The following is a 12,314-nucleotide window of genomic DNA, read 5'->3' as shown; positions in this document are numbered from 1 at the left end:
TTTTCTTGGTAAGGAGGGAACATATGCTTTTTAGATTACGACACCACATGCAGAGTTTTACAGGCCAACTCTGGCTTCTCTTTTTCTCCCTCGCTTCTCCTGTCTTCCTGCCTCTGTTTGCCTGATGTGAAAATGGAGGGGTCCCTCAAGCTCTGGAGAGCTGAACGGGATAAGGGTGATTTATTGTTTCATCAGGTTAATCCCATTTCTATTTATGACTACTGTGCTGATTTCGCTAACTTCCCCACTCATATCACTTGTTTTGTCTTCTTTTTTTCATACCGTTCATACCTGCTATAATTTACACTGTAATGGATTGATTCCAGTCTTCATTTATCTGTTTTCCTGGCTTTTTGACACTTTGCTAAATTAACCATGGTTCTTTTCCAATTTGAGGATGCTCCACTGGTTTTTCTCTTGATCTAAGTAAAGCAATGCTACTCACATGCCCAGAAAGAAATGTAATCTGTAAAGGATCTTTAACTGAATACAGTCTTTTAAAATGTATTTTTTTTTATTGAGTGTGCCACAACAAATTATTCTACAAATTCTTGACAATTCAAACATTTCTTCTTATGGTAACTACATTTGTCATTTTATCTCATTTTGATGATAACCTGATCAGCAGGTCATCTTCACTGGTTCAACACTAATGATTCAATCAATTGTTCTTGATTTACAGGTTATATGTATAGTGACTGCTGTAGGTGATATTCTGATAAAAAAAAAAAAAAAGTTATATTTTAAAAATAATATGTGTTCTATGTCTGTAAGGGAGGAGTGCAGCCCATCGGGTTTTGGAGCGTTATCGTGCTCGGACCCAGGAACAGGCCATTTTGAACCGGGGCTTGAGTCGCTCCATGGGCTCCCTTCCCATCCAGGACTTGCTGAGGGCTGATGAGAATGGCATGCAGCGTCCCCCCTTGGAGTACCACCCTGGCTCCGAGTCCTCCGCTGAGCTCTTCCAGCAGCAGCAGCAGCGAGAACGTGTCCTAGAGGTTAACAAGAGGGCACTGTCCCAGCGTGGGGACAGCCGCAAGAAGAACTGGGCCTCGTCTGTGGACCTAGCCTGCTTTGACCCAGACATGCTTCGCTTCGGAGCCTTAGAGGACGCTCGCAGAGGCAGCTCTGCCCTCAGCACCCGCTCCACAGGTAGACCGCCATCGTCTTCCTCCCGCGCGCGTGACTCGCGCTACTCTGACTTTGGGAGTCTGGAGTCGAGGAAGGTCCATCATCTGTCCGCAGTGTCAGTCAGCTCCGCTGTGAACAATGCGTACGACCGCATCAGAGAGAGGCAGAGGAAACTCCACGCACTCAATCAGGCCATGGATGGTAAGTGCTGATTCTGACTCCGCTTTTGCTGACATTGATCCTGACAGGGCCATAGAGGGAGCAAATGTTTACCCAGCAGTTGGGTCGTTCGTGTATGTGGGATTTGATTCCCAGAAACCACAGGAAATAGCCAATCAGCAATTTTTTTCCAAAAGACCTGCTTAACAAAAGTCTTAAATGGTTCTCCAATAATGAAGTATGTAAAATATATGGAGATATTTTATGTAAGCAGGTCTATGGTGGCATTTATTATTTTCTTTGCCTTATGGCCAGTGTTCAGTTCAGAAGTGTCTTATGGACAACCTACACTTATAAGCTGGGGAGTCATGTAAAGTATGTTAATGTTTACATCCTTTTCCAGTTTGTCTGTGTCTGCTCTCCATGTGCAGAATGGCTGCATGTAATAAAACCTAGGCTTTCCAAAGTCTGCTTCCCTCCCATCAGCGATCTTTTCTGGCAGCTCTGTTTGCTTGCAGTCAGATAAGTAAACAAGCATGGACGTGAGACGCCATGCTGACGCAAAGGAATGTCCACCACCATTAAAACTGACTCGACCGTGCATGATGGTCGAACCCAAATATTTTAGTTTTTGCTGCTGTTTCACTGTGAATGGGGTAATTGAGCACAGACCATTTGTAGAGGCCTCAGAAATGTGTTACTTGGCGGCTAGTCTGTGTGTTGTTTCTCTGTTTCAGTCGGTCCTCCCGCTTCACTCATTTGTGGCCTTTCATATTTTAGAGGAATCGATCAGCCACCATTTGGATTGCTGGTTGCGATGTCCCTTGCATGTTTGCTGATTCCTGACCCTTTTGATCCATGTTTCTTTGATCCGACTCCTTCCTGTTTAAGCCAAGGTGCTTCAGCTAGCCCTTTCCTGCAGGCCATGGAGGCCGTAATAGGAGTCATGTGTAGCGGATGAGGGCATTCCAAATGTTATTGGACTTTCCGGTGCTTGGCATCGGGTCATGAGGTTGTGGGCTGGGCCGGATTGGTTTGGGCCTGACCGGGTGCGGGGCAAGCCCCTGAGGTGATGGGTGGTCGAAGAGGAGGAGGCTGAGCAGAGGTTGGCCAATCCAAATAATAGGTTGGAAAATGAGAAGCTCTTACTGTAAAGGGTCTAAAGAGCTTTGTGAAAGGCCAGCAAAGGGGGAGGGGTTAAATGTTGCCTTGAACTGAACTAGAAGTTATGTTAATCCCCAAGATAAAAATCAGGATTTGGAAAGAGTCAAACCTGGAAGAGGGTCTCTGTTTGTGCTTGCTAGAGCATAATTTCCTCTTGGACGTGAGTCTGGTCAATCACGATATGTCAGCAGTGTGATGAAGCCCCCTCAGAGAGACCACTGCTTTACAGATGTTGACGCTCATTCTCTTCTGCTTTATTTATTGTGGTAGCTTGAGTCATTACAAAATTTGTCACCATAGAATAGCTATTAATGGTTACAGGGGTTATGCAACGTTGGGCACGGATTACAAGCGTCATGGGTTACAGAACTCAAACCTGTGAGAAAGCATTCAGCTATTTCCTGCTGGATTTCAAAAGCTGTCATTATCTTCTCATATCCATTGCATATGTTATGTTGGGTGTCGTCGTCTTTCCCAACTCCCTCCCTCTGTTCTTCTGTCCTCCGGGCTACCAGACTGCGAATAATATTTGGCTCCGACTCTTATCCTCTCCGAGCATGTTCATCCCTGTAGGATATAGTGCCTACACCACCCCTTCAAATTCATACAATACAGGCAAATGGCCTTTGTTCAAAGGACAAAACAGTTCAAAGAGTAATTATGATGCTAAAATAAGTTGACTGATAAGTTGGAACATGTCTAGCATTGAAAGCTTTTCTTGTTTCACAACTCCACGTAAACAGCAGGTAGACAAAGCTTTTTAACTAAGTGGTTGAGAAATCTCCCACTCTGTTCTTTGTTATGGTCCAGGCTAATTGCTGGGATAAATCGTTTCCCCCGTTCTGCCCCATTCCTGTCCAATCAGTTACTAATTGTTTAATCTCTGTGCATTTGGGGTGGTGGAGCTATTTGCGTTTTCCGCTTCTTTGGTAATAATCAGACTGTTCTGAGAGTGAGCACAACATGCGAGAGGTGTAGTTTAAAACTAGGGGGAAGGAAAGGGAAAAGATGCGATCTTCCAAGAGAAAACAGATTAAGCAAAAAAGATGAAGGCATAATACAGCACCACAGAGGGTGGAGCTGCTCACCGTGAGCAGCTCCATGGGCACCCTGCCCATCCAGAACATCATGTCTCTTGAAGCAAATTATGATGATGACATTGGTGACCAGTGAGTCGGTACGTCCAAACTTTTCATTGGTAGTATGTCCTCTGCTTTTAACAATCACCCTTGGTGAGCAGTGGGCAGCCGTGAAAGGTCCCTGGGGAGCAGTGAGTGGGGACAGTGCTTTACTTAGTGGTACCTTGGCTGTTCTGTGCAAAGTGTATTCTGTACAAAAAGCAAGGTCGCACGTCGCGTCTTTCTGCACCTCTCTCTACAATATACAGTATTAAAAGAACATTAAAAAAATATTCACAAAATAACACACATGCAAAATATTCCTAATATGTACATAAATTAAAAATTAAAGAGAACTTTTGGCACACCTCTCACAGCTCACGCCATGTGTCCAAGAGACAAAATAAAAATCTTTAGAAAATAAGACAATAAAAGACACAAGAAAGAAGAAATATACTTTTAACCATTTAACTCCAGCACAATAGCTTGCGTAGTATAGACCCAGCTCCCAACCCAACTTTGTGAATAGATTAACGCCGATGTTTTTTTTTTATCGCCCGATAAGAGTCTCACGTTAACGCAGCACGTTAACACCGATAACGGCCCACCACTAGTGTGTGTGTGTGTGTATGTGTGTATGTGTGTATATATATATATATATATATATATGCGAAAAGCACAAGTTGCATTTCTTGTAAACATTAAAATGTATGTAGATGAATTGCAGAACTTTTACTAAAGTAAAATGAAATCACAGTACAACTAGTACAACAGTTTACTGAATGTAAGAAAGCATTAGGGAACAACATGCATACTACTACTGGCATCCAGTTAAATGTGGGCAAACCTGCCTACTTAATCCAGACCTGTTAGCCAAACATTTTCTAGATCCATTTTACATTTACATTTACGGCATTTGGCAGACTCCCTTATCCAGAGCGACTTACAACGTGCTTTCAAGTTACCATCGATGAAGAGATCAATTCCGGTTCACTAGGACCCCAACTATGAATACATCTATTTTATTCACTCTGTTGTAGATTTTGTGCACAAAGTTCGACAACAAGAAAATTACAATTTAATCTAAATATTCTTTAAAGATGAAGGTCTTGAGCTGTCGTTTGAAGGTGCTCAGTGACTGAGCTGTTCTGACCTCGAGGGGAAGTTCATTCCACCACCGAGGGGCCAAGACGGAGAAGAGTCTAGATGAATGTTTTCCTTTTACCTTCAGATTGAGGGACCAGGCGAGCAGTACTGGAGGCTCGGAGTATACGAGGTGCAGTGCGAGGTGTAATAAGGGCTGTGAGGTAGGATGGTGCTACTCCATGTTTGGCTTTGTAGGCCAGCATCAGTATTTTGAACCTGATGCGTGCAGCTACTGCGAGCCAGTGGAGGGAACGTAGCAGAGGGGTGGTGTGGGAGAATTTGGGAAGGTTGAAGATTAGTCGTGCTGCTGCATTTTGTATTAGTTGTAAGGTCGGATGGTACATAGTGGTAGACCAGCTAGAAGGCAGTTACAGTAGTCCAGTCGTGAGATTACTAATGACTGAACCAGTAGTTGGGTAGCCTGTGTTGACAGATAAGGGCGGATTCGTCTGATATTGTAGAGAAGGAATTTTAGGGAAATGACCAAGTTCTCTAGTACCTTCCTGAGGGAAATGATTGATTGAATGAAATGAGTAATGGACCGGACCAAATAGCCTGCAGTACCACACTAGGAGATGTCAGCCGATTGGTTAAAACTATTTCTTGCTCTTACCAAATATAATACCCTTTTGACCGATAGGAGACCAATTTTGCTAGAATCAATGCCTTTGAAACCTGACTGGTAGCAGTTAAGCAGCCCAGACACTGAGACACTTTTAAACTGAGCAAATGTACTGAGGACAGTTCTGTTGTACCACAGCATATCCATACTAGGTAGACGATAGTGCATTTGGTCTGGTACTGGTTTTGTGAGTGAGCTGGAAAATAGCTGAACTTCCCTATGTACTGAAATGCAACCGGACTTGTACTGGCAAAGCAAGTGTAGTCACAGAGCCTGGTAAGGTTACAGCCACTTTGCATTTTGAATAAACTGTGCTCAGAAGAGCCAAGCAGCAGAAACACCTGCGCAGACAGCTGGAGAACAGCTGGTCCGCTGGGATGGTCTGTGGGGCACTGAAGCGTCTTGGCGGCTTTTGAGTTAGATCTGGATTTGATGCATGCTGTTTTAAATTGAGATTATTTGGAATTTTATTGATTTCCATGAAATACTTCTTTGCATGCCTAGTGTTCTTCATTACGAGGCTGTAGACTGCACAAGGAGATATGTGCACTCCCACCTGTTCTGTGAATCATATTAGTCCATCTAATGTGTTCAAAGCATGCATAAAATTGAATTAGACATTTTACAGTTTAACTGTGAATTTAATCAGGTTAGCGTTCTCAGATTAATGTCAAGGTTTGGTGTTGACCTGTACAGTTCTCTCGTAGTGATTGTTGGTGACTCTCCTACTTCAAGAGTTTGGCCCCTTCCCCTTTGCTTTTCGTGGATTGCATATCTAAGATACATATCTAATCAAAATGAACACTAATAATTGCAAATCCCCTGATTTGCAAAAAATTGTGATGTTGCCTGAGATTACAACAATAACTGTAAATTGCAGTACCGTTCTTCATTACCATATAGTTATGATATACAGAACTGTAAAGGTACTGTGAAGAGTGTTTTTTTTTTTTTTTTAAACATTGATCTTATTGTGTGGTCATTTAAGCAGTTTTAAGGATGTAAGTTGCACTTACCTGAGTGGACGATATACCATTCAGCTTGTATCTTGCAGTCAGTCATTGGAATAGCATTAAGTCTTATTGAAAATGCCCCTTGCATGTAAATTCTCAGTTCACTTGATGTTTAACGATCTTATGACTATTACTTGCTTTTTTGCTGAGACTAAAAATTGTGATTGACCCACATTATGAACCCTGAAGTAACATCTCTCAGCGGATGGAAAAAATTAGTACTTTAGGTTTCTGTGTTCCCTCAGTGGTTTCGATTAAACTAAAGGGACCGGTTGGTTGAGTATATTTTGCTTAGTGTCTAGTGATTAAGTATGTCCGAAGGTCTTGATTGCGTCAGAAACCTACCAGACAACCAACTACTATATAAGAATTCCGATGGAGATTTCATGTACTCATCTATTGCAATGGGTAAACATGAGATATTTGGGGTTTGCAGTGTGGGCTTAGGTGATGCTGAAATAATTGTTTAGTTTAGACACAGGCTTATGGCTAGTGGGTGTGTGTGAGTTTGAAACTCCGGTTTTTGACCTAGAGCATGAACATTTGAACTATGCCAGCTATGTTCTGACTGGATGTTCTGGTGGAACCTGTTGTGATGCCATTCTGCTTTCCTTCAAATGAAAATGCTTGCATGATTGATGCAGAAACTGCCTGTCATGACATATGACATCAGTATTAGAAACACCAGCTTGAAATATCATGTAGCGTCTGGAGTACATTTACATGTACTGTATTTATCAGACACCCTTATCCAGAGCGACTTACAATCAGTAGTTACAGGGACAGTCCCCCTGGAGCAACTTGAGTGTAAGTGTCTTGCTCAGGGACACAGTGGTAGTAAGTGGGATTTGAACCTGGGTCTTCTGGTTCACAGGCGAGTGTGTTATCCACTAGGCATACCAATAGGAGTATCTCATAAGCTCACATCTGTCGTGTTTTACACTAAAATGACATTTAAGTTTCATTTTTGACTTTCTTTCAGCTCCATGGATGTGATTTTGTATTCAATTGTTTATTTTTATTTATTTATTTATTTTTAAAAAGCTTACTAATTCTGGTAAGGGTTATATGACAAACTACACACAGATGACTCCATTCATTGCTTGAGCCTTCTAGTGTAGTGGGTTTACACACTTCTAAATGTTTGCAGTGTAAATGTTACATAAAAAGAAACAAGGAGGATGGAAGAAGGTCTCTACCATGTTTTTTTTTTTTTTTTTTTTTTTTTTTTTTTTTTTTTTTAAAACAAACTTATTCACAATACTTTCATTTGGCCTCAGAATTTGCCCTTATTACTATGTTGTTGAGCTCTGCTCTGCCGGGTGTATCTGGGAGTAAACATTGGGTTTCTCCACCTCTTTTATGTTTTAGTTTCTTTTCTCCTTATTAGTAATATGTTTATTGTCTCATCTGACCTACGGTGGTGAAGCCCTGCTGTCTTTCCTCATCATTTTATCTAGTCTATTGAGAAAAAAAAATCACTTGTCAACTAGTTTTACAATGTCAATTAATCGTTTCTTTTAAAAGTTATTTATACCTGTCATCCCGCGTTAAGCCAAGTTTGCTAGTTGTGGACACTGTCCAGGACTTTTCACAAAATCTGAAGCATTTTTATTTTTTTTAAGTGAAGTCATCAGTCAGTAGAGCTGCACGAAGACCTCACATAAACCCAGAGCTCGGCCATCTGAATGCCAGCTGTGGAAAACAAAATGAGATGAAATCCTCACGAAATGGATTATGCTTGCTGTTCTTTGCCGAGTCATTTTGAGTCATTCCTTTCACTGCCGTGTATTATTGTCTGTAGTATGTTTTTTTACATGTTCTAGATGAGCTGAAGTCTGTAAAAAAAACTATATATATTTTAATACACACACACATTTTCAAGTTATTCTGAACACAAATGTAGTTTGGATTGTATTAAGGTTGTAATGCAAATTTTTAAATATAATTAAATGAACTATGTTTACCCTATACCAAATTACTAGCAAGGATTTATTATTTATTTTCAGATCCACTGCACACACACAGGCGATACCATAGTGACTACAGCTCTTCCAGTGAAAGCCATTCAGTGAGCTCTTCTGACCCAGACTACAGACAGGGTATGGTATTATAATCTCTTCTCACCACAGAATCCGTCTGAATGTCACTGAGTCTCAGTCCTGAGACGAGTCCTAAAGCGAATCGTACCCATCCTGTCTGTGTTCACTGGTGTTAGGTGAAGAAGCTTAATTCTACAGGAATGCAAATATAAATGCAATATGCAATCTACTTCACTTTGTATCACAGATATGACTTTTCCCATGTTCAAGTCATTTCATGTAAACGCTCAGTTCATCTGGTGTTTAAAATGAATAATTTTTTCATGACTGCTAGTTCAGGAAGTTCTTATTCAAATGGAGTTTCACGATTTCAATGTTTACCATAGCTGTATTCAATCTTAAAATGATTCTCTCTCTCTCACCATGATGTTTTTCCCCATCCATTCCCCAATCACATCCTCATTCTGTACCACAGCTAAGAAACCAGAGGAGGTAAGAAGATATGGTTCACAGATTGCGCTGTCAGAGCATGATGCTGCTTCTCTCAGCAGACACAGGTATTTCTCCATTTCATCTTTCTCTCTTTCTCTATCCACACCTGCCTCATTAAGGCCATAGCTCGTAGTGAGAAGACACCCTCCCACACATGACTTTGTTTCCCAGACGAGGCAAAGTGCCGCTTCACTTTTGTGGGTCTTCAGTTTTTGTCTCGTCTCACAGCTCTAATGTTACTCCGGAATTATTTTTTTCTGTGTTTTAAACTAATGTCATATAAGCATATAAAAATGTCCCTTCATATTCTGTTTTATGTACTAGCCCACTCCCAACATATTTATTTTCTCATTAGCTCTGTAGCGCCCATTGTTCCCCTCTTTTTCTGTTGATGTGTGGCTCTCCTGCTCCCTCTTGTGCTTTGCTTTATAAACTCCCAAAACACACAGCAGTCTTATGCTGCTATGGAAACTGTTGCCTGCCCTCGGCTCTGTGTTCGGTTTATGATTACATAATTGGTTCCCTGTGCAGCATCAGGGCACAGAGCCACAGTGTAGACTGTCCACCACAACAAGCTGGCACTGCCACCAGGGCACATGCCAATACACTGAGGTCAGTGCCATTCGAGGTTAGGATTTTGTCAGTGTAACCTCTCCGGTCCTGATCCGGGAACAGTCAGAGGGCACAAACTAGTGCCGGATGCTCAATCAGCACCACCCTCTCAACCAGACATTTAACAGCTGTGAACTTGAACCCTATAATGTTTTTTTTGCCCTGGTTTTCAGTGGTATTTCACTGGATGAACAAAAAAAAAAAGTTTAGTTCATGTAAAATCTGTTCTAGAAAAGATCTGTAATCTGGCCAGTAAAGGTCCATCCCCCATGACTATCTTTTTGGTAGATTTATTCTCTCGTTAATCCCAGTTGATGTGTTCTGAGATTTTTTATTTATTTATATAACTCTCCACTTAGCAACACTGATTGAAAATCAATTTCACATGCTGTTATGTAAGTGACAAAGACAACAGGTAGAAATTATATCAGCAAAAAAGGTGTGGTTCTTCAGGTGGTGACCACAGACCACTTCTACAGCCTACAACCTACACAAGTGGCTCAGGTAGTGCAGCTCATCCAGGATGGCAAATCAATGCGAGCTGTGGCAAGAATGTTTGCTGTTTCTCTCAACGTAGTGTCCAGAGCATGTTGCAGCCTGTCTGGTTTGTTAGTGGGTCAGTAAAAGTGTGGGGTGGCATATCTTTGGGGGGGCTGCACAGCTGGGTAGCCTGACTGTCGTTCGGTACCGAGGTTTTGACTTGTTTTAAGGACATTACATCAAAGTTGGATCAGCCTGAAGTATGTGTAATTTTATTTGCACACAGCGAAATGTGTCCTCTACTTTTAACCCATCACTGTTAGTGATTAGTGGGCAGCCATGACAGGTGCCTGTGTGTTGGGAATTTCCTCAGTGGCACCTTGGCAGATCAGGATTCGAACCAACAACCTTCTGAATATGTGGTCTCTTCCTTAACCACTAGGCCAAAACTGCCCCTCATAAACTAAACACATTTTAAACTAATTTTCCATAGCTGCTTTGAATATTCTTGATTATTTTTGTTATGTTGTGCACTCACTTGTTGTGCACTTGAAATAAATTGCTTGATTGCCCAGTCAGCTTAGAGTGGTGTTTTTAATTTAACCTTTTCTCCATTGGACAGGTTGGATGACACCTTGGGGGCCGATGAGGTCCATCGGCTCCAGGCTCGTATGTCCCATGCCAGCCTCTACCCCACTGATGAATCCCGCATTCGAACCAGCCTTTACCACAACGATGACCTCCACAGCAGCCCCCTGAGTGGGTTTATGGTACCCCGCAAATCTAAGGTACCTGTCACATCCACAGGTTTTAGTAAATCAATCAAGCCATTATAGAAACTGTTCCGCTGAAACATTAAAGCCACTGACCGGTGAAATGAATGACATCTTGTTACAGTGGAGCCTGTCCAGTTTTTGAAGTTGATGTTTTGTCAGAAGAAAAATGTGACTAATTTGGGTGTTCCCATCTTGTAATGGTTAATACCAAAAGTCATTTGAAAGAAGAGCGACTGCTGAATCGCAGTTCCAATCCCCTAGGAGATTTGTTGATGTGTGTTTTTTTTTTTTTAATTGCAGAGCATTTATGGACCTGAGTTTGTGAAGATGTCCACTGAGCCTTGTGTTGTCTTGAATGTTCCCACATCCATAATGGTAAATATGAACTAAATATGAATTGTAGAAGTATTCAGAATGTGATTGATTGATTTATTTATTTATTTATTTATTTATTTTTCCCCCTAATATAAAATATTACATTGTGATAACCATGTTCATCCTCATAAACTTGCTTCTTCCCTCCTTAATAGAATAAGCGACCAAAGACAGAGGAGGCTCTGAGGAAGGTTGGTGTGGTTTTGCTGAATGGCCAGAGGCTGGAGTTGTGCTGCGATGTCAAGTCTGTGTGTAAAGATGTGCTGGATATGGTGGTGGCCCACATTGGACTGGTAGAGCACCATCTCTTCGGCTTAGCTTACCTTAAAGGTGAGACTGCAGCATTGCAATGCTTATAGGGTTGTTAAATCTGCATTAAATCTTAACTGCATATAGATAATAACTGTAATGTAAATGTTAATGGTGCATTTGTTAACTGAAATTGTCTTGCCTGTGTTTTACACAGCAGAATTGGCTTAATCCAACATTGCTTGTATTGCGATTGGTGATAACTGGTTTTGTATTTCCCAAAGGAAACTTTCTAGAGATAACAATGTTTTTCTCTGGCCTCTAGACGTAATTATGCTGTGTTTGCAATAAGTGACCTGTTTGTGGTGGCTGTGACCCAGTCAGTATTTGGCATTAATGAGCAGGTTACCGGTTTCTTAGTCACCGACTAATCGGTTTTTTATTTTCAAATACTGTCCCTGCTGCTATAGATGCTTATTTGTGCTTTTGAATCTTAATAGATGATGAGTTTTTCTTCATCGATCCCGATGTCAAACTCACCAAAGTGGCCCCTGATGGCTGGAAGGAGGATCCGAAGAAGAAGAAAACAGATGTCAACTTTAGCCTGTTTCTGCGAATTAAGTTTTTCCTGGATGATGTTACTTTAATCCAGTAAGTTCTTAGTGGAGGTGATCTGAACTCACTTTTAGTGGCAAACCTTCCCTAATATAAATTTTGACTTCATCCTTCTCAGACACACAATGACCAAGCACCAGTACTATTTGCAGCTGCGGAAGGATATCTTAGAGGAGAGGATGAGATGTGACATGGAAAATGCCTTGATCCTGGCTTCTCTAGCTCTGCAGTCTGAGTTTGGGGATTACCAGCAAGAGGTATGAAGCGAATGGTGTGCTTTGGTTTAATATAGTCTTTGCGGGGTTATTGAAGTGACACCC

The 12,314-nt window shown here is 41.5% G+C and overlaps 1 protein-coding gene across 5 annotated transcripts in view; it reads left to right on the top strand.

Moving 5' to 3' along the window:
• The window catches only part of ptpn13 (protein tyrosine phosphatase non-receptor type 13), a 38,286-nt gene that overhangs the window by 11,706 nt on the left and 14,266 nt on the right, over positions 1–12,314 (top strand). For all 5 annotated transcript variants that reach the window (XM_028972709.1, XM_028972708.1, XM_028972711.1 and 2 more), the window contains exons 7-14: positions 775–1,332; positions 8,363–8,455; positions 8,871–8,952; positions 10,602–10,767; positions 11,056–11,130; positions 11,286–11,460; positions 11,880–12,030; positions 12,113–12,251. In XM_028972709.1, the coding sequence (XP_028828542.1) occupies positions 775–1,332; positions 8,363–8,455; positions 8,871–8,952; positions 10,602–10,767; positions 11,056–11,130; positions 11,286–11,460; positions 11,880–12,030; positions 12,113–12,251 (1,439 nt within the window). The remainder of the gene's footprint in view (positions 1–774; positions 1,333–8,362; positions 8,456–8,870; positions 8,953–10,601; positions 10,768–11,055; positions 11,131–11,285; positions 11,461–11,879; positions 12,031–12,112; positions 12,252–12,314) is intronic.

Source organism: Denticeps clupeoides, chromosome 3, assembly GCF_900700375.1.
Source record: "Denticeps clupeoides chromosome 3, fDenClu1.1, whole genome shotgun sequence".
Lineage (NCBI taxonomy): Eukaryota > Metazoa > Chordata > Actinopteri > Clupeiformes > Denticipitidae > Denticeps > Denticeps clupeoides.
The sequence above is the reverse complement of the archived record's forward strand: the minus strand, read 5'-3'. Positions and strand labels throughout refer to the sequence as shown.